Source organism: Telopea speciosissima, chromosome 11 (assembly GCF_018873765.1).
Source record: "Telopea speciosissima isolate NSW1024214 ecotype Mountain lineage chromosome 11, Tspe_v1, whole genome shotgun sequence".
Lineage (NCBI taxonomy): Eukaryota > Viridiplantae > Streptophyta > Magnoliopsida > Proteales > Proteaceae > Telopea > Telopea speciosissima.
The window spans coordinates 55838322-55861061 of record NC_057926.1 but is presented as its reverse complement, the minus strand read 5'-3'; the positions used below and the strand labels follow the sequence as shown (position 1 = coordinate 55861061).

At 37.4% G+C, this 22740-nt stretch overlaps 1 protein-coding gene and 1 long non-coding RNA gene across 2 annotated transcripts; one reads left to right on the top strand and one right to left on the bottom strand.

Annotated features, from left to right (window-relative positions):
• Positions 1-1250: 1250 nt before the first annotated feature.
• LOC122646791 (probable protein phosphatase 2C 8) lies at positions 1251-20555 on the bottom strand. Its single transcript, XM_043840396.1, has 11 exons — positions 20437-20555; positions 19103-19575; positions 18615-18723; positions 16399-16435; positions 15203-15247; positions 13244-13296; positions 10261-10422; positions 8146-8229; positions 7286-7375; positions 7135-7182; positions 1251-1650 (listed from the first exon to the last, which is right to left on the bottom strand). The coding sequence occupies exons 2-11, from the start codon at positions 19546-19548 to the stop codon at positions 1540-1542; spliced, it is 1185 nt and encodes a 394-aa protein (XP_043696331.1). The 5' UTR covers positions 19549-19575; positions 20437-20555; the 3' UTR covers positions 1251-1539.
• On the top strand, positions 2725-6566 carry LOC122646792. The gene is made up of 3 exons (XR_006330695.1): positions 2725-3022; positions 3657-3659; positions 6277-6566. It is a non-coding gene; the product is annotated as an uncharacterized LOC122646792 (long non-coding RNA).
• Positions 20556-22740: the final 2185 nt, after the last annotated feature.

Here is a 22740-nt window from a genome sequence, read left to right as displayed (position 1 = left end):
GCACCGTTATATGCAACAGTTAAATCTCAATCGTGAAACATTTTACCTTTAATTCTAACCGTTGATGATGTGAAACAATGTAACCTACTACTGGTTAAACCATTCACTTCTTTTTCACTGAGCACCACCGCCCGAATCGTTATCGTCTACCGTTTCCTGACCGATGCGGTTCCCTAGTGCCTCTCACAAGAGAGAGTGAGACCCACCCGGGGCACCAGACCGAACACTCTGACCGAGTGGGGTCCACCCTCCTCTTGTGAGAAGCACTTGGGAACCGCACCGGTCAGGGAACCGGATAGGATAAAAATTCCCACCGCCCACTTCCGCCCTCCCACCTCCACCCTCCCTGCAATATCTGTTCTCTCTATCTCTCTGCCTTTGTAGCTCTCTCCCTTTCTCCCCTTTCAAAGGGGAAAGATTGTTGATATGGGGAATTGCTGGGGTGCTCAAAAAAGAAAAAAAAAAGAAAAAAAAGGGAGAGGTGATCTCTTCTAACTGAGAGAGAATCAAGGATGAGAAAAATGAGAGAGGGGAGGAACGAGGGTGAAATTAAAGAATCCTTCAACCTGTGTCATTATTGATCGAAGCCTTAAGTGGACTATTGATGTTGTTTCACCGAGTTCTGCTGAAGCATGAAATTTTTTTCAGATTTAAGACTACAGCAGCCAACGCAGCAAATGGAAAAAGCCTCATCGGGTCCCTCCAATTGCCCTTTTACTCCGTGCCTTCTTCCCCTGTGCTGCTATGGTAATTCTCACGCAATCCTCGCCCCAAACGATGCTTTCCCATTTCTTCCTCCCTCCATTCCATGTTTGTACTCCCAACTCCACTCCCTGAAACCCTCGGCGAAGAACGAAGGAGGGCGCATAAAAAAAATTGAAAACCCAGATCCAGATCTGAAAACCCAAATAAAAAATTTTTGACGTTCCTGTTCGATGATTTTTAACGTTCACAATGGTTTCAACTCCGGTGAAAGAATGAGGTTGGGATGGAGTTGCAGTGGTAGGAGGAGAGAGATCCGAGGTAGGTCCCCGCCAGAGAAGAGGAAGACAATGGCAGGAAAGGGTAAAGTTGTGAAACCTGCTGTAACGGTGAACAGGTTGAGTGGGACTATATATTCAACGGTTAAGATTGAAATTAAAATTTTCAACAGCGTAGATTTCAAATGGTGTGTTTAAGGGTGTGTTTAACGTTTTTAACCGTAGTGCTGCTACCAGTCACTGTATTTCAAAAGTAGAAAAACATTGCACTTCACCCAAGAATACCATATATAGAGCACAGATTACTCAATTCCTCAGGATTACAAAATAAAAAAATAAAGATATTCTGCCAAAAACTGGCACTTTCCTTCTACATATTTCCTAAACTCATCATAATTTGAAGATGAAGATGTGGAGTCTGGTGTACAACAGCTGACCAAATCAACAAAACCCATATCAATGAGTGACTGGATGTCTGACAAGGCCCATCAACAGAAACCCCAAACAGAAAACAACCAACAACTAAAAACTCCCTTAAAGATCACAACAGGTGCATCATTTACTTGTGCCTGAAAACAATGACAATGGCAGTGCAATTATCTTTGCAACGCCGCTCTAGGACAGCTTCCTTTACAAGACGACGGCTCACAGCACTAACAGATAAACCCTCCTGCTAAGAAAACAAGGAAACAAAAATTTTAATTCTTTAAATAGATGCCATGACACAACTAGATGGTTGCAAAAACAACCACTTATCATAAGTAGTTTTCTTCCTCAGTTCTGGATAACTAGCTTCATGATAACAAAGGACAGGCATTTTGCCAATGTAAGTATTCTTCACATTAGATTGGGCCAAAAATAGGCCGTTCCTTTGTGTGTATGTATCTGTACTGGGGATTGGGGCTTAAGAAGAACCTACTCTTTAAACCAACAGTTTATAAAATACCATTCATGTTGTAGAACACCATTCTTTATCATCTGGAACTAGTATTACCATGTGTAGACAGCAAGGTTTACAAAATGTCTCAGTAAATGTTGGCTGATGCATTTCTGAGGCCTAAGTTTCAAGAGAAAGGTAAATGGAATAGGGGATATGAAATATCGCATTGTATCGATCCAGACATAGACCAGCAAAATGACTAACTAATCTATCTCTACATGTGATGTTTTGCAGTCCAAAGTTGTTATTCTGGTAGAATACAAATATTTGCATTAAAGTGTACATGCAAATTCCAAACCATATGATTTTTAAAGCTGGGAATAGAAAGATTTCTTTTTGCCAATTTTCAATAAACTTTTACCTTTCAACTCAGTTTATAATAATGTAGAAAATGTCACAGAAAAAACATGTACAGCTGATATATTCTATACTTGTATCCACTCCAGCAATTATATAGCATTTTTATGAATTAATTACTAATAAATACTTTCTACATGAATTAATTATTAAGATCTTCATTATAACTGTTGTAGTCAATCATTGTTACAACTATTTGGTATCCATAACACAAAATCTTAATTGGTTATCCAGATCCATCTATTAATCCAGGTGATTCGCACCCTATCACATATTCACAGTAACTCACCTCAACATATATCCATGTCAGTTTCACCAAACCTTTATTAGGCCTCACATTAGCTGAATCATTCCTTGCATCATCTCAATTTGCATGCCTGTTCACTGAATTATTCCTTTTATGTCTTACCCTTGGACTTCATCATATTTGTCAAAAGGTCACAACTACCTCCCATTTTACTAAAAGAAATGCAGAACAAACTACACAAATTTAAATGTATGGATTGCCATCACATATGCAAGGATGATTTTATTCAGTAATTGTAAATAACAGACACTATATCACAACCAAAAATGTAAAGCATACAAATGATGATTTCAAAAATATGCAACATTGCATACATAGCCTTTCAACTTGCTTTTCTTATTTCAGAAGGCTTTTAGCAGTAGTATAATGCATGTTCCAGCAAAATTCCTCATATCCATGCTAAAATGTGTTACATGATCTGTAACAATCAAAGATGAGGTGTAAGTGTTAGCAGAACTGTGGGTTAGAAAGAGTGAGAATTAGAGAATAGAATGTGTTAGATTCATTGATAGGTAAGCCCCTCCATTCATAATAGAGGGAAAAGTTACAAAGGGACTGAAATAGACATAATTACCCCTAACTAGCTGACTCTATAAGAGCAGCAACTTAATCCTAATATCATAAGAATAAATCTACCCCAAAAAGACCAGAATACCGTGGCGGTATTCTGGATATACATATTCCAACACTCCCCCTCAAGCTGGATTATACATATAAGTAAAGAAGAAGGATCTAGCTTGAACTAATAAGAAGAAAAAAAACTCCATAATAATGCTAACACTCCCCCTCAAGTTGGCGTATACAATGCACTAATGCCCAACTTGAACAAAACGGGAAGAAACAAAGTTGCAGTCCAGCTGGACATATGAATGCAGCTCCCAAATACACCTTCAAGAACTTGAAAAATAGATCTTCAAAACCTGGGCAGACTTGATCAGCAAACCGGGAGTGGAATGTCTTCCAAAAAAGACAGCTTTCACCAATCTTCTACAGCTGTCCAGTGATGAATCTCTGACTGATAATCTTGAAGATAAGCAACTAGGGCAGCAAGCAGCGGAAACAAATGAATCAGGCAGTGGAAATGATCAACCCAATAGTAGATCCCCATATAGGCACTGTAAAGGCACTGTAAATCCTCAAATAGGCAGGCAATAACCAAACATCTTCGATACTCTTCATCTCCTCCTTACGGCAAACTCAACCCAATAATAAAGGAAATAGCAATGGTGGAGAAGACTGATCTTCTATATTTTGCATCAATGTTCCTGCAAGTTCTGCTTTCTACAATGGTTGCAGGTGTATTGTACATAATCCCCCCCCTCACGTGCAGTAGTACACACGGACAGATAATGGAGATGATGTAAGAAATAGTGCAAAAGTATAAATATTCCAGAATTTTCCAAAAGGTGCTAAGGGTAATGGAAAAAGAAGAAATGACAATTTAGAGAATACCATAAACTTCCAAAGTGGTTATGGGTATATGCCAAAGGTATGGTATGGGAGGTGGTAAAGTGAAAAAAAAAGCAGTGGGATAATGAATCACGGAGAAAAACAATGCAACCTATAAATTGTCAACCATCTTCAAACGATCAAACAAACTCCTTGGATAGAAACTTCTGCAGGGGAGAGACACCAAACTCCAATATTCAAATCTGATAAGTAAACAGATCTGATTTGAAGTAAGGAAAGACTCCAATCTTCAAGGCTTGATCAATCTTCAAACACGAAAGAACCAGTGTGCAAAACTCCAATTTGTAAACTCCTACATGCTAAATAGAACTGACGAACATATCTGGGCAGAATTGATGTAATAAACTTAAAAAAACACTTGGATCAGATCTGAATTAGTGAACAATGCTAGGATCAAGCTCTCAAAGTAAGCTGGATTTGAATCAGTAGAGAAAACTTCACACAACTGAATAGGTTTGTAGTTGCAACCAATAACTATGGAACACACTGTAATAATCCCAAATAAACTGATCTCCAAGGATACTCAGTCTCAAGAACAAGGCAGCAGCAGTAACATGTCAACCAGTCATGTTTACAGAAGCAATCAATAGAACCAGGAATGTATGTAGTAAAGCTCAATAGAACCAGCAAATATAAGATAAATAACCCAACAGATCCATAGGTAGTTGAAGCAGCCAGCCATATAGGAACCAATAAAAGAATAGGTTGATAGTTGGAGAAATCGAGCCATAAAAGTGAAACCTGAATTTTTTTTCAAAAAAACTCCAAGAATGATGCTGAAATTTGGGTTGTATACTCCTCTGGCATGTATAAGACTCTCCTCAAAAAATTAGCTTGATAGGACAGCCCTAACCCTAAAATCGATTTTGGTCAGGGTTTTAGAAAACCCTGAAATTGAGATCAATATAGGGAAAGGGGGCTTCAATTGCTGATGAAGACTTGCAATAGATGCTGATTAGTACTGCTAGAATGGGACCTCCAATGCGAACAACCAATCTCCAGTTAGAATGAGACTTGATCTTCAAGAGGAAGAGACACCAAAAAGTTGTAGAAAATTAGGGCAGCAGCTATTGCAGTAAATAGACCTTCTTTAAGCCATGAATTGATGAAATTGAGTGTCTCTTTTAATATTAGAACCACCTCCAAAGCACTACAGCAGCAGCAAACATCCCTATCCCCAAAAATCAATTTGTATCAGGGTTTTCCAAAACCCTGAAAAGTAGAGATTGATTGGGGTAGGAGTCTTAAAAAAAGCTTGGAAATGTGCAATATTGAGGTCGATTGGTCCTTGTAACGGAAATAATCAACCCTCCAAAAATCAGCAAAAGCTAAAACCTGTAACCCTAAATTCGATTGGAGTCAAAGTTTTGTCAGGGTTTTTAACAGGTAACCAAATTAGAAGGTTAAGTAAGCCTTGCTGTAGAAACTAATCCAGCCAGCAGAAAGGGTCCAAACTCAAGTAGAGTAGGGCTTGTATAGGGAGTAACCCTTGCAAGAAATCCCAACCTGATCTGATGGTGTGATTGTGAGAACCAGGGGTTGATCCAATAATAGAAGGTGGAGATCCAAAAGAGAAGGTTAATGGTTTGGCCAGATCTAGCCATTGGAAAGGAGTGAAAGTGGGGTTGATGGATGCTGGTTAAGGTTGCAGATGAAGCTCCAACAATGAACAATCAGCCTTCAATAGTGGTAGAGATCTGATCTTTAAAAAAATCTGGAAAACTCAAATATTACAGAGATGGTTCCAACAACCATAGATCTGAAAAAAAAGGTAATGAAAATAGGTAGGATGGAGGGGGAAGACAGCAACTAAATCCTTGGTTTAGGTTTACCTCATTAGTGCTGCCCTCTTACAAGGATGAGAGACAAAAAACAGAAGGAGGAGAAGCCGAGAAAGAGAGAAAGGAGGGAGAAGTAGATTGAAGAAGAAAAGGGTTTTTTTTCTTTCCTTCTAATCTAGATCAGAATTGGCTCTGATACCATGTTAAAAGAACCGTGGGTTAGAAAGAGAGAATTAGAGAATAGAAAGTGTTAGATTCATTGATAGGTAAGCCCCTCTATTTATCATAGAGGGGAAAATTACAAAGGGACTGAAATAGACATAATTACCCCTAACTAGCTGACTCTATAAGAGCAGCAACTTAATCCTAATATCACAAGAATAAATCAACCCAAATGGACCAGCATACCCCCACGGTATTCTGGATTACATATTCCAATAGTAAGAAAATAACTCTTAAACTTCAAGTGCCAGATATGTGCCTCAGAATGATTAGACCATATTTAACTTAATTTTGTTATTAGCATAAGACTTCTGAACATGTATTCATGCTTTGTTTTTAACCTAAACATAAATGCATGCTGATAGTGTTTCCACCATATTTCCTAGGGTTCCACAAATTTTACAATGTTCTGTATTGTCGATTCAGCTAAATTTTTAACATACTAAAATCATCAACAACATCCCTCAAAGCCTAAGAAAACATTACAAAAAGAAAAAGAAAAAAGAAAAAAAAAGGTGAAAAGTATTCAGAGAAGAGACAACTGCCAGGCCAGACAAACCTAATTGAACCAAATCATTGTGTTCAGCAAACCTTTTCTTGACTCACCATTTGTGGTTGCTTATACTTTATATGACTGAACTTCTCAAATGTTAAATCATATAAGCAGGGTTATGCTTGTAAAATTGACAGCATCTCAACTGAATAGTTCACTACTTTTAGATAGACAGTAGTGAAGTTAGGATTACTGCTTTAAAAATAAAATGTTTAGCTTATTTAGCATTAATTAAAAAAAAAATTTGTTTAATGCACCTTAACTCAAATTTCCCCACATACTACAACAGTGTGATCATAGCCTAAATAACATCCATCAATGCATGCAGGGGCAGATTTTTAAATCATGTCCCAGCCTGAAGCTCCAGATAGGGGACACAGTGCCCAAAAAGACAAAGAGAAGACACACTTACAGGAGAACTACAAAAATGGTAAAACATTCAGGTCAAGGAACTTCTTTCCTAACACAGAAGGGGTATGAGATACTTTTTTATTTTTTTGGTAATAGGTATGAGATACTGTTACCTTTAACAGTTTATGAGTAAAATCAACAGCATCGCTTGGTCCGAATACCTGGTACAAATCAACAACATTAAGGTTATAATAACAGTAAAAATAATAGCAATTGACGAATCATGTTTCTGAAAATGTTGCATGTAGTTGACAGAACACATACTCCCCACAGGCCATCGCAGCCAAGAATAATGAAGTGTTCTCTTTCGGTAAGATCAAAAGAGTGTACATCTGGAGTTGCGATAACACCCATCTGCAATGCGTATTTTCCTCATATATTATACATTTTAAATGGTTTCAAAAACATACTTATAACTTAGTCACCACATAAATAAATTCATAGATCGGCATTTATTAAGGATATTTCACCTCCACATGCTCAAGTGAGGAGAAATACGGTGCAAGTTGGAGGACAAAAGGACAAGGCAATGCCAGAAAAGCTTGGTTTGAAGTCGTTAAGAAGACTCGAGGGATCCAGAGTTAACAGCCTCATCAAAGTGTATGGAAGACAGCATCAAGGCCTTAATTATAAGGCCAATATTCCAGTCTGGAATCGTTATGATGATGTGAGGCCCCAAATGGTTGGCGGTGGCAATGGGGATGGTAGGATTGGATAATTGTCTTACACTCAAAAATTTTTTTTTTTGGGGGGGGGGGGGGGGTGGTTGTGGGTGGGTGGGTTCACCATTAAGCAATAGTGTGTGAAGTTTGACCAATTGAATTTGTTCCTACCAGTATAGAATCAATTTGGAGATATTGACAGCTTCAAAATTAAGCAATCATATGTGTTTTGGCTAGTAATTAGATAGTGATTCACTTTTTTTTCCTCCTCTGGTAGTAGGTGAACCTATTGAATTAGAGGAAGGGAAAACCCTAGACACACCAATGCAATTTGTACATATTTGACCAAACACAACCAGTCTCACTCAACATAGATGAATGCAGAAGTAAAAGGTCACTAGCAATACATAACAAAGTGTGCACAAGTAAAAGTGAGAGCCATTAGAACAGAAAGTCAAAAACCTTCTTAAATTGGCGATCACCAAAGGCTCTAGAAACTTCAAGACGCCCTTGCAGTCGTCCATTTGAACTCACAGAACCACCAGCCTAGAAAAGCAAAGAAACAAAATCATGGTAAGCCCAAGGACATAACTAGATGGCAATGTATAAGGCACAGATACACAAGTTGAACTACAATATAACGGATAAACCAATCAATGCATAAACTAAAAGTAGACATATGCGTCGAGATCAGGGTGTTTACTCCTATCGATAGGGGTAATTTGGGACTTAGCTTTCTATGTTTTAAATACGTGTATTTGGTCATTTTTTATACTAATGGGGGGTAGTTCAGTCCTTGTTCATATTATAAAGAATACTGCTCACGGTTAGAGGTTATTCTAACCTACCATGAGGCTTGTTCTCCTCATCGATTTCTCCTTCCTTTTCTTCTTCTTCTTCTTTCTTCTCTCTGATTCTTATTCTATTGATTTTTTTGTGGTCTATATTGCTATGAGACTCCTTAGTGATTGTGTTAATTGTATACGTTGACGTTATTGTTATATCTGGTAATGATACACTTGGTATTACAAAGGTGAAATTCTATTTACAGCAGCATTTTCTATGACAGACTTGGGTCTTCTCAGGTATTTTCTTGGTATTGAGGTTGTTCGTAGCAAGAAAGGGGTTAGTTTCTCTCAAAGAAGATATTTGCTTGATTTTTTAACTGAGAATGATTGGCACCCAATACTGTTGATATTTTGGGGTTGATGATGGTAAAGAGCTTGCCAATAAGCATCATTACAGGAGATTAGTTGTTAAGCTCATTTTATCTTATTGTTACCAAGCCAGACACATCCTTTGTTGTGGGTGTTATAAGTCAATTTATTAAATCTCTTAAGAAGGCTCACAAGGAGGCTGCCTGTCGGATTCTGAGGTATCTCAAGGGTGCTCCAAGAAAGGGTCTCATGTATAGACCTAATAAGTATAGTGAGTTGGTTGGCTATTCAAATGCAGATTGGGCTGGTGCTGAAGGTGATAGGAGGTCTTACATGTTCGTTGGCAGTAATCTTGTTACATGGAGGAGAAAAAAACAGAATAATATGGCAAGGTCTAGTGTTGAGGCTGAGTATAGGGCTATGGCTCATACTACAGTTGAGTTGATGTGGCTGAAATCTCTTCTTCAAGAGCTTGGTTTTCCTTTTACTAAACCTACAAATACGTTTTGTGACAATCAGGCTGCCATCTACATTGTTGGTAACCCAATTTTTCATGAGCGGACAAAAAACATTGAGGTGGACTATCATTTTGTACAGGATGTTGTGATGAGGAAACTGATCTCAACTCCATTTGTTACTTCTGGAAATCAGATTGGCGCTATGTTCACTAAAGCCTTGTTTCGCCCAACCTTTTGTGATGGTTGTTTCAATCTGGCATGAGTAATGTTTATGCTCCAGCTTGAAAGAGAGTGTCGAGAATAAGAGTGTTTATTCCTATCGATAGGGGTAATTTGGGACTTAGTTTTCCATGTTTTAATCATGGGTATTATGATCATGTTTTATACTAATGGAGAGCAGTTCAGTCCTTGTGTTTATTTCCTCATATTATATAATGAATACTGCTCACGGTTAGAGGCTATTCTAACCTACCTTGAGTCTTGTTCTCCTCCTCATCTATTTCTCCTTCCTCTTCTTCTTCTTCTTCTTTCTTCTCCTACTGATTGTTCGTGTAAGGACACAACAACACATAACAAAAACCCCTCGCACTTACCAGGGATTGAACACCTGACCTCCTGGTTTTGATACCATGTGACAAGGTTTAGAAACAAGAAAAGCAGTACTAGCAAAAAGAAGAGGAAGAAGAAGACGAGAAACTAATCATATACAGTAATAATAAGAAAATACTAGAACTACCTACAGCCTAATCGATAGCAGTAGGTATACTTATAACATTAAGATTAAGATAAGCTATTACAATAATGCCCCTTAGTATATGAGTAACTACTCATATACACATGCGCTAAAAAAATAAAAGTACTAAGAAAATACTAGAAGTACCTACAGCCTATGGTACCAATAAACTTTAACAAACACAATAGAGAAGATATAATAATTTAAATTAAATGTATATAGTCTTCACCTTCTGGATGCGAGCACGTTCCTGTGGAAAGATAGCTTTGTGTTCTCTTGTCAAAAGAATGGCCTTTAATGCACTGGTCGCATTAACATTATTCTCCAATCCATCAGCACTGGATGATCGCGCCAACACTGCTTTTGCATCTCCAATATTAGCAACAAAAACCTACATAATGCAGTAGTCATAGATCACTAGATTAGGTTCTAAGACAAAGATGATTAGGGGACAAAAGACACAAAGAATATATACACAAAAGCAATTACAGTACAATTACAAAGGAATAGAGGTATATTTTGGCAAATAAAGGTTCAAGATACTTTTCTATCTGTACAGCCTCTTTTTCTTTTAAATCAACAACCAAATTTTATTGCAAGAAAAGAAGCTACATACAACAACAATAGGAACTGTCAGAGAGGACAGGGCCCTCAAGAGGGACCACCCATAAGGATAAGAGCCCAAATACATAATATCCCTATATACCCCTGAATTAGCCAATTTATCGGCCAAACAATTTGCTGATCAACTCTTCCATACAAAAGTGAAGTTTTTATTGGAACTCAAAGATCAAGCTTTCCACATCAAATGAAAAAATCTCCATGGCCCGCCGGTCCTTTTCTGAAGCCAACCAATCATGAGCTTGGAGTCCTCTTCAACGATTAAGTCCCTCCACCCTAGTCAAAGGGCTATCCCCATACTACTAATGGCTGCATTCAAATCTGCAGTACCGGAGTCACAAACACCAGTGGGAGTAGAAAAGACGAATAAAATAGATCCATCATGGCTTTTTACCACACCCCCAAATCTCCACTGGCCCTGGATTGCCAATGGAGCTGCCATCAATGTTGAGCTTAATCAAATTGTGGGGGTGGAACCAGCTATGCAGAATACTATCATGGGAGAATATAGATGGAGCCCAATCCCAATGTCTTAAAAAATAATCTATTGATAGTTCTTTTATTATTATTATTATTAGTAGTAGTAGTAGTAGTAGTATTAGTATTATTATTAACAAAGAATTTTATTGCAAGGAGAAGAAACAATTACAAGCATAAGATACAACAAGGTCAGATCCCAAAGCACCTCACAGGGGATTACTCAATTGAATAAGCACCCACCATACAATTCAATTTGTACAGTCTTTGTTAAGATGATAATTTAAAAGTTGACATGGAACAGGTTTCCACAACAGTAAGTTGACCAAAAGCAAGAGCAAGAGTGCGCCCATGGGGTTAGAAAAAGTCGTAGCCCCTGGAAGAGTAAAAGTGAAACCAAATTTACATGTATGACGTTCATTCCTCATTCAAACTAGGGAGAGAATACTTGAACCAGACTTGATTACCCAAATTCTGGTGAACTTCACGGGTCATTCATAATTGAACCATCAAGAACTTATTGCTTCCAACCCACAAATCTAATACATGTTAAGAAAATTCTTCTAACTATATCCTCAGCTATGCAACTCATTCTTAAACTTTCTACTGTTTTTTCCCCCTTTTTGATAAAAATCTGTTTCTTCTTGCCCATATATTGCATATTGTGACACAGAAAGCAAATTTCTCAATCTCGCTTACAATACCAAAAAGCTGAAAACTTATGCGATATACTGTAACTCATACTCCTGAGTATCCCTAGGTTGCATATTATATAAGGACCTCCTGAGGATTGAATCTCATCCTTTTAGTGAACAAACACCCAAAGATACCGCTAACATAACGTGCATCTTGAGGCTTGCATAATCGCATCATTAGACATTTAGACCCCCATCGTAATGCCACGTCATTATATGAGGGGCAAAGAAAGTAAGGCTACAGATTCTGTTTGCAACCTTCTTGGTTACAAACAGACGAACCCACAGAGTAACAGCAACAGATATGAATCTATATGAAACCTCAGATTTATTAATTGGTTTCAACCAGTTACCAGCACACATTTAGTCCAACAGATTATAGAACAAGTCAAAATAACATATAGTTAGGTATTTTTTGGTTCATATTCCATAATTTTATATGCATAATATAAATCATATCATACCCAAGAATGATATACTTTACAGTCCAAATTAAACCATACATGCTGAAATGAGAAATGAGAAATGAGATTCTTTAGCACCAGAAGACAGAATCAATGTGACCCATAAACAGTTCCTTAAAACATGGAAATAGTTTCTTAAGAATGAGATTCCAGTGCTGCAATCCTCAATAATAACGTAGGAAGTTCAAAATCAATCTTTCTAGGTTGGTTTAATGTTGTGATTGTTATATCATACTTGATTTCCCATTATTTTATAAATAAATTTCGGTTACTTACCAAAAAAGAAACTAGAAGCCAGTTACCATGTAGCCCACAAGGTTGGAAGGTCAAAAACAACCATCTAGAATAGGAAGCTAGTTACCATATAGCCATATATATATATATATATATATATATATTATTCAATTTTTTTTTTTAAAAATCCATGGAAGTGGTCTAGGAAGTCATGCAATGGATTTAAAGTCTTGCATACAAATTCTATCTGGAGCCAGAAAAGCAATCTTAAACTCTGTAATATCAACCTAAAAAAATTGACTTGTCTAGGTAGTAGTCCACTTCACATCTTTCCTTTTCCATCAAAGGATAATGGCTACTAAACTAACCATAAATCTGGCAAACCTACAACAGAATTACAAAGCTATAGGGATTAACAGCTGCCACACTTAACTGCAGAACATAGTCGATAACTATAGACATTCAGTTAAAATAAAGAAGTACACAGAGGGTGAGTGGCTTTGGAGATATGGCCCTGTCTCTGCTTAAAGTCAGGGATATTGTAAAATTAGAATTCAATATTAAAAATCAATTCTTTTACTCTCTCAAAAAAAATAAGTTAAAATAAAAGAAGTCATGTAGGTGACAAATGCTTCGGATAATCCAAACCTCCATCAGATACTGTTTAACGAACACCCACCACTTAAATAAAAAACTCAAATAAGAAAAATTGCATACTTACTGTTTGTCCTAACACCCAGATGCACACAGCTGTAGCACCATCTTGCCATTCCCCTAAAAAAAAATTTAAAAAATCCAACAAGTCAAGAGTAAGATAACGATAGAAACAGAAAACTCTAAGAAAGATTATTAGTTACCATGACAACTCTAAGCAACAGTAGAAGATCACAGAATTTTTCTTTTTTTTGGGGGTGGGGGGGGGGGTGGGGGTTTGAACTCCCAAATTGGTAAAGTTGTGTCATGCGGGTTGCAATGTAGTCCTAGGTAAGTAGGAGACCTACTAGGAGCCAGATAACAGGATCAATAGCAAAAAGGGTTACTGGTTTGAATGGACAGCACTAGGTTTTAGGTTAATTCTAGGGTTTAGGATGGGAATTTGGGAATGGGTCTTATATCGCTTTAATATGCAGGTCTAGGGGGTTATTATGGGATAAAAATAATTGGATTTGGTTAAGTTTGAAAAATCTGCAGAATTAGGATTAGGGTTTCGGGTTTTAGGTTTAAGGATCTAGGCTGAAAACTAGGGTTTAGATGGTCAGATGGGACTCAAATTGGGATCGAGTGTAGGAGGGAGAGGGAGGGATGTTTGCTGGAAGTTTGGCACAGATCTGATGGTTGGAAGGTGAATGCTTGGGGATCAAGCTAAAATTCGAAAGGAATAGTTGCAGGTTTAATGGAGGGAATGGAAGGCTGGCTGTAGTGATCTGATTGGGTCGATGGGAAAGGATGGATTAGGTTAGAGGATGAAGAGGGGAAGGATATATGCAAAAAACTAAAATTACTTACTGGTTTGATCTTCTTCAAAGGCAGCAGCAGCACTTGAAGAAGCTCGATTCAAGAAGAAGAAGAACCTCCCGGTACTGGACAGACGCAAGGAGTCGTGAGAGTCCACTCACCCTAGCACCTTGAGATCCACAAGGCAACACTCACACAAGGGAGCAATAGCAGCAACAAAGGCAGCAAGCATAAAACTAATTTTTATTAATCAAATTCGTATCTAATGCTGGTCTCCCTTACAAACTTATATAGAAGACTCAAAAATAGACTTAGACACTAAAAAGGAATGGTCTAACCATATCCCTAACCTATTAGGTAACTTAAACAGACTAGGAAACTAGAATACTAAAGGAAATAGACTCAAAACATGGTTGGACTTATAGAGTCCTAATCCAACCCAACTTACACCACATGACCACTTAACTAAGTCACATGATCACTTAAATTGAACCAATTGGATGCAACCAATTTGAACCGGTTCAATTAAAAAACATAAAAATAAACTAAGTATTGGGTTAATCCCGTATGCAACCTATGTACCCCTAGTTTAGGCTCATTAAAGAGGCCTAATACATAGAAAACCCTTGGGAACAAAGGCCCAACGTGTATATAACCCAACCCTAGGTCTATTTCTAAAGAAATAAGCCAATTTCTAATTTTCTATGATGAAACTGCATCAGGTTGGTTCATAACACAACCTGGGTTCAAAACCCATCCTCACCCAAAAAACTAACAGTCTAACACATCACTTTCCTATGCCACCCACCCCCCCCCCCCCCAAAAAAAAAAGAAGAAGAATGCTTATCTGTTTCATGAAGTTCATCTAAAGAAAAAGTCATACTGCATAACCAAAAAAAAAACATAAATTTTTGTAATCCATCTACAATCAATCAAATCAAACTACTGGACATACAAACATGCAATTGTATTTACTGAAAATTGGAGGTTGGTGGGCTACAAGGATTCTCTATATGAAGATCAATCCAGGTAGGCTTTTGCTGATTTGGACTATTTGTACAAATCATTTAGGTCTTGTTTCTTTGTAATTGGGATAGGCACATTGCCCAAAATCTCTTTGGTAAAACATATAATCACATTGTTCTAATAAATAACAGCCAGAAAACTTAATGAGTCAAGACATCTAATTAATAGTATTGTATGTAAATAAACATATTTGCAGTACCTGCTACACTTTCTTGAAGAAGAGATTCATCGGTTTTCCGGAAGCCTAAAAATTTGGGAACATCAGTTGTGAAGTTCAAGTAAGCATTCGAAAAGACTTGTTAAAATGAAAAAAAAATCAACTCCTATTCACTAAAGATAAGAAATGATAAGGAAGAGGCTTCCTTTCTAGAGGCAAGTAAGACAGTGTATATACAAAATAAACATGGCATATTAAAGAGAAATCTCTACATCAATATGTACCAAATAAAGACACAAATTGAGAAGCATATTTAATGATTGTTTCCAAACAAGGTCATATACTTTTTGGTTGGTAACAAGTTTCTGTGAACAAAATTATGAAGCAAGGTTGGGAAGGGTTCAAGAAGAAATCAACCTGCAGGGTGGGGGGGGAGGGAGGTATGCATGTGTGTGGAAAAGAAAGAGAGGCCAAAAAAAACCTCAGAGGCTAAACAGTCCATACAACAGAGTTCTTCAAAAATCAAAACTCTCAATAAAAATTCAGAAAAGAAGAATTTGAAACTCAAAGTTCCCACCAGCACAGTAATAGGAGGAAAAGAACAATTAGAGCAATTAATCAAGATTTTGAGAAGGGAAGCAAGAGGAGGGGGGAGAGAGAGAGAGAGAGAGACAGAATGTTAGAACAGAATGTTGGAACAGAATTTTGCCTAGGGCTTAGGTGACATCGAAAACATATCTCTGAGAATGTTAGAGCAGAATTTTTATCACCAAATGACACTACTTTGTTCCTACATTTTATACAGGAGTTCGTTTCTTCTAGTGCTTTCCCATCCCAATTCAAACCCATATATTTTTTGGAATTTTTACTTAAAAGAACCAAAAGATTTGAAATTGTTTCTTATTGATTGTCATTCTCTATTTATTTTTAAGAAAAATCAAAAGACAATCTTCCCTTTCATAAGAAACCCCGTCCACCCGAGATCTATTTATTCTCAAGACAGTTATCTCTCTGTCTCCCCCCCCCCCCAAAACAAAAAAAAAGCATTGCACAGGGGCTTTGCTAGTTTTAGAAATCAGCACTATCTGAATATACTAAAACTAAGAATTCAACCTCAAGTAAAATACAAATATTGCTTTTTAAACTGCAAAAAATGTGCTAACCTCATCAACAACTGAAAACACTCATATAATTTTTTTTGACAGGAACCATAATTAAGAGATACAAATAAACAGTACCTTCCACAATGGCCTTTTTTGCTGCTTTTACATCCATCTGAAAATATCAGAACAGAGGATAAATGAAAACTGAATCAGAGAAAGCATGTATGGGACATAAATGATGTATTATAAGTCAACTGCGACAAGATTAGTCAGTAAATTAACAATTCAAAAAGAAAATGGGTTGGGTATTTAATGAGGACAGTTCATTGGGGGGGGGGGGGATGTATTCAAAATTTTAGGCCAGTATATTATACAGTGATTAAAAATAGCTGCAGCTGGCCTCAAGGTTAAGAGTACAGAGACTCCAGTGTTTAATAATGAAAAATGCAAATTTAACAAATTTCTTTCCTGGTCTAATGGTAAAGGAATGCTCTGGCAACCATCTAAGTGTTTAAGTTTTTTCTCCATTCAAATATTTAAGAGATGCAGTTGGCTTGGGGTTAAAGCTAAGGTATGTGGTAAGGATCTTGTGTATGATGAACAAGAAGTTATGTAATATGGTGGTTGTACCTATGCATTACAAAAGGTCTTTGTATGTACTATGTACCTGTATTGTATACCAATTATTTAAAAAGAAGTATCAGAGCAACTGATAAAACAAAGCCCACCGTTAATTAACAGAGCAACTATAAGAATAATCAGAATTAAATTAATAAAAATTGAAGTCAGGTAATTAACAATCAATCCTTGCATACAAAAATTTTAAAAATTACAATTTGCAAGTTGGAGACTTGCAGTACATAAGGGAGAACGAATTTCAAACAAAGACGAAGGAGAGGGGGGAGAAAGAACAAAAGAAAACAAAAAAGAAAGTCAGGTAACCACATAAGGTGTGTCAATTAGTCATCCAAACACTCCAACAATATAAACAACGACGAAAAGAATAAACATAACAGTTATAGTAATTGTAATTGGAATAAACAGAAAGATACAAAAGTAAATAAAATTCATGATGACCAAGTATCTAATAAGCAGCGATGATCCATGTGAAGGAATCTAAAATTTTGTTATGGCAATATCAATGACCCTGATAACTGGCACTTTAACAAATTAAAGATTGCCACCAAAAAGAAAAGATGGGATTGAACATGTCTAGTGCTGAAAACTAAGGGGTCCTGACCAGGATATCACCTTTGAAATTTTATGTTTTTAACCAAAACATCAGCTATGAACCACAAACAGTAATCAGCAAACTATAATTATTCAAACAATATTAAACCATTTGTAAGTAGATGCATGTGTTTGGGAAGGTATTATGCTTGACCAAAAAATATTCAGTGAGCTGGCATGCATGATGCTTTCATGGGACAGTTTCAGAGTTCAAGGTTTAGACTTTAGAGGAAGCATCCAGTTCTTGGGGACATATATTTAAGGGGTCCCACTCACCTGTTGTGCTCAGTAGTAGCATTACATTCAAGCAAGAGAACAATTATTTACATTCAGGAAATACATTTTACAAGAAAATTGGAATCATAGGTTTCATGGAGCCAAGGCGAGCCATGGCAGTGACCAGCCACCTTGACTACCTAGGCAAGGCTAAGGCACCCAAAGCGACTGCCATATGCCACATCCCAGGACATATCTCATAAAGTAGGGTTATAAACGTCAAAAAAGGAACACAATCCCCTCCCCCCAATAATAAAAGAGTGACATTATAGAAACATATCACGGTAGATATGATTGAAATATATAACATGCAGAGTGCAAGATCATCAGGTTTCGGGTCTACGCGCATAAAGGCATATAAGGCAACTGTCGTCTTGGAGCCCAAGGCCGCCCTCTAACCTAGGCAACAAATAGACAATGCCTTGACAACTATGACTGGAAGAGAATTATAGAATGACTCCGTACATTGGATTTACCATGCACAATGTTGAAGCTATATGAATCTTGAACTCTTCTTTTAACTTTCAGTTCCCAAAACTGTGTTGCTTATATTTGTTTAAACCAAAATTATTAAAAAAAACAGAGAGAGGATCAGAACCATGCTACCCCATAATGAAAGTCCTAGGCTAAATATGCACCAGGGATGACAATAAATCTCATGTTTTGTTTACTTCTCGCTAAGTCAAGTTTGGGACTATCACCAAAGCATAAAAATACAAAAGCAATTGCAACTTAAAATTGAGATCGTATTTGTTATTTAAAATTTGGATATTATCTGTTGAATTCATTATCTACAAATTGCTTCATAACACAGACATTAAGGCAATCAGACAAGGCAAACACACCAACTCACGTGGTAAGCCTGCTGAAAGAACATTGGCATGTAAATGTTTTTGTGCATACTCAGCAGCCAAGCGACCTCCATGTCCATCATAAATTGCAAAGTGTGCACATCTGTTAGAGAGTGTCACATAAATAACTAAGACATCAATTGGTAAAGTTAGGAGGTTCGAATCGAAAAGAAAAAACAATAATTGATCTTTTAATTCTTGGACTAGACTGAGACAAAAATTGCCAACCAACTTAAGTTTCTAAAACATATGTACAGACTTATTAAGAAAATAAGGCAGGATGAATTCACACTAGTTCTTTGGTATAAGAAACACAAACACAAAAATTAGCACGTGAGTAATTTTTTTTAATTCCATAACCAGCTACTGGATAACAAGCATTGTGTGATGAGCAATTGAGAGGGGGAGGGGGAGGGGGAGCTTAGTAAAGAGGAATGAACAGAAAGCAAAAGGATAATAGAAAATGAATTAAGGGGTGACACCTCAATGTCCCAGGAAGTTCCAAGGTTGCATCTGGAAGTACAACCCAAGCATCTTCCATTTTGTGGCGAGACCCTTTATCTTCAGCAGCATCTCCTTCGACGATACAGGACAACTCACCAACAGCTGATGATGAGCAATTCTCCTCACATAAGACCTTATTTCCAGAAGAATCACTTTGCTTGCTCAGCTGATTCTCTTCTACCCCATTCTTTGGCATGCCCAATTGAAGATCATCCTTAGTTTTCCCACTCATTCCAGTCAAAACTGGCTGATTTTCATGGCTATCCACACGCTCCTCTGACTTCACAGTTCCTAAATCCAACCCAGTAATTTTGGACTTCTTAGTGACTGTGTCTGCATCATGCACATCACCTCCACGCTTATGATGAGCAAAGCCATTTGCATCCTCGTCTGGTGTGATAGAATCACGATTGTCACTCATCATGGACACTATAAGATTCCTGCTGAAAGACTATATATTGAAGCAAACCATCGATTATCATGAGGATGACTGCAAAATAATAGCACAATTAATCCCCACAAAGGAGGACAGAAAAAAGGTAAATAAATAAATAACTGAAAATCAATGGTAAAGGAACGAAATAAATAGCCTAAAACTATAAAGTTCATATATTGATTTGCGTGGAGTGGGGTATATAATGATTATTCCTTGCACACCACTGGGCTTCCGAGGGAGCATAGAGATTAATAAATCTCAAGCTGCTATCGCCAGAAACCTAATCTCCATATGCCTCTTCTCTGCCCACTTCCCACCCTACAAAATATTCTCATATTTCAAAAACAGTAAGGCTGCGACTGTGTAGCACGTCATAGTGATGTTCGGAGAGTTTGATTCTCTCATCTTATTTCTCAAGAGCAACACACATTGAAAATATCCTCTTCGTAGCCTATACTGAACAGTGTCCCTTAGATTTGACATCAACTGCGAAATTCGAGAGGCCATGAATAATTACTCTAGTCTACAGGAATTAAACAAGTTCTTCATCATTATCATACGAACAACTGTGTCAATAGGATATGTTTCCAAATGTATTATTTGGGGGGAACTCATAGTGTAAAATGAAATTGTCAACAATGGAACTAGACCCATTATAGAATGAATTGGCACTATTCAACGATTTCGATGTTTAAGAGTAGTCGTCGTGAATTATGGTTTCAGACGAGAACCAGATAACTTTAAAAGCTAGAAATAATAAGAGCAGCAGTGAACGACTGGAGGTGAATTAGGAGATTTGAAGTTCTAAGCCTACGAGCTCCGAATAACCAGGAAAAAAATGGGACAAGATCTATAGAGAAGACCAGACGAACTAACCTCTATGATTTTGAAGTTTAACGTTGGAAGCTCGATTCGAAGAGGACGGGAGAAAATCGTTGGAAGTTCCGGCGAAACTGGCGTTCGATGGTCGGGAGTGCGTGTGTGCAACCAACGATATTAGGAAGGGAGTACGGACCAATCACCGATTTGGCGGGTGTTGGACCTAAAACAGTATCTCGTGACTGCGGAAAACTTGGCCTCGCCGCCTCCCCGGCTCGCACTGTTGGCTGTCGTATGATGTATGGAGAAAAAAAAACTGAGCGGGAAATAAGGTGCATCTGGCTCAGTATGGTTCAACTCTCTTCCCCAACTTTAAAATGACCCTCTTGCCCTTCCTATATGATGCCCGTCACACACATCATTGTCCCGCTACGTACCGCGGTGTGCACATGAGAGAGAACATTGCTTGGTCTCAAACTCTCATGGCTCTTGCATCAGTGAGATGACGCCTCTGCCCCTAGGTAGGTACCCCAGCATGCTCATCCATTGGCACAGGCACTTCTGTAGAGACCATGCGATAAAGTAGAGATCTCTTGCCCTTATTTATATTAATATATTGGTCGATCTATTAGCATTTCGCCGGTAAGATGAACATCTCACCAGTGAGATACGGAAATTTTTTTTTTTTTTTTGAAGAAACTGCTTCGAACACTGTCACACAGAGGCTTCAATTCAGGTAGACATGATTACCTCTTCATTAAATAAAAAGCATCAAATTTTTGCACACTTGTCAGCCTCTTGTGCCCTTAAACATCCAATGCCACCCGAGAAAATTGGGGCCATCATTTAGATTTTTATACGATTAGTATGGAGGTTTGATACATGGTAATTTTTTGGCCATGGTATGCCTCATATATTTTATATGGGACATTTGATATCATAAGTTGGTAGAGCATTAAAAGTCAAGCTAAATTCCAAATTAAGTGATGTCTAATAAATTATTAGCATCTTGTTGGTAAGATGTACAACTCACCGGCGAGATACGAAAGATATTTTTTTTAAGGAAACACCTCTGAACACTATCACAAAAAGGCTTCAATTCAGGTAGACATGAATACCTCTTCATCAAATCTAAAGCATTAGCTTATTGTATACTGATCAGCCCTTAGAGCCTCCAAACATCTAATACGTACATTGCTATAGAATAGATACCTAAATTAAGGTTGGTTTGATATACATTCTTGGAATGCATTCTACATCGATTTTGTATTCTTAAGTGATAAAAACAACTATTTTTATCCTTCAAGAATGCGAACTTGAGCTAAAATACATTGCAAGAATGCTTACCGAACATAACCTAAAATTCTAGGCACATTCCGTAACAATTTTCCTTTTAAGTCTTAGCCAGACTCCGAGTCTAGGTTCATGCTTCAATTGGCTATTTCATGACTTATCCCAAACAAGGTTCAAGTAAGCATCATTGGCAATGGTATTGGTCTCCTCCGATATCACTTATGATTCCGATTTTCGATTATAATTCTGACTCATATTTATATTCAGTCAAAATTAGAGGTGAAACAGGGTCGGATTGTTAAAAACCCAGCCCAACCCTAAGTCCTCTTAGCTCAACCCAAGCCCAACCCGGACCTAATTGACCTTGATTGGATTGGGCTAGGCCGAGTTGGCCCTGATTGATCCTATTTTTGCGACCCTAACTGACCCTCTCTTTTTTTCCCCCACTTGTGTCGTCCTATGCATTAAGTCCTATGCATTAAAAAACTGAGAAACATGTGATTGGTTATTAGTTTGTTTCATTTTTAATTGATTATTAGAGTTTTCTGTGGGTTAAAAGCCTTAGTCCAATCTTAAAATTTTAAATACTTTCGTTCCACAAATAATTAGATTATGTTTTTTGTTTTTTTGCTAAAGCAATAGATAATTAGGATCTATATGGTAACTTTCCAAAAAATTGATTCTGGTGTTTTTTTTATGATTCTGGGGGCATGATTGAAACAGATTATGTATATGTTGTCCGATCCATTTCTGTAAATTTTTTAAACGGACCAAGTGATATAATAGATTCTGGCGGGGTTTTGAGAAACACCAAAATGATGTTTCTCAAATTTGAGAATCAGTTCTACGAAAAATTGGTGAAACAAGTTACGAGGGGCATTTGATGGAATTTACCATCAAAACATAAAACATAACCCTAAACGACCATTTCTTCGTTGCTTCCTTTTCTTCACTCCTCTGCAAATGTGTTTGGAACTCCTTCGAACAATTCTTCCTCTTAATCTTCACTCTGTTGCCCTGCAGTTGCATTTGGAACTTGTTGGAACTCCTAGAATTCGGTTGTCCTCT

Excerpts from the sequence above, each read along its gene's own strand:
- LOC122646791 (XM_043840396.1), bottom strand. The coding sequence starts at position 19,548 with ATGATGAGTGACAATCGTGATTCTATCACACCAGACGAGGATGCAAAT. Across the intron at positions 7,376-8,145 it reads GTGATCGCCAATTTAAGAAG|ATGGGTGTTATCGCAACTCC; the intron begins GTTTTTGACTTT and ends TACGCATTGCAG. Across the intron at positions 7,183-7,285 it reads GCTGCGATGGCCTGTGGGGA|GTATTCGGACCAAGCGATGC; the intron begins GTATGTGTTCTG and ends GATTTGTACCAG.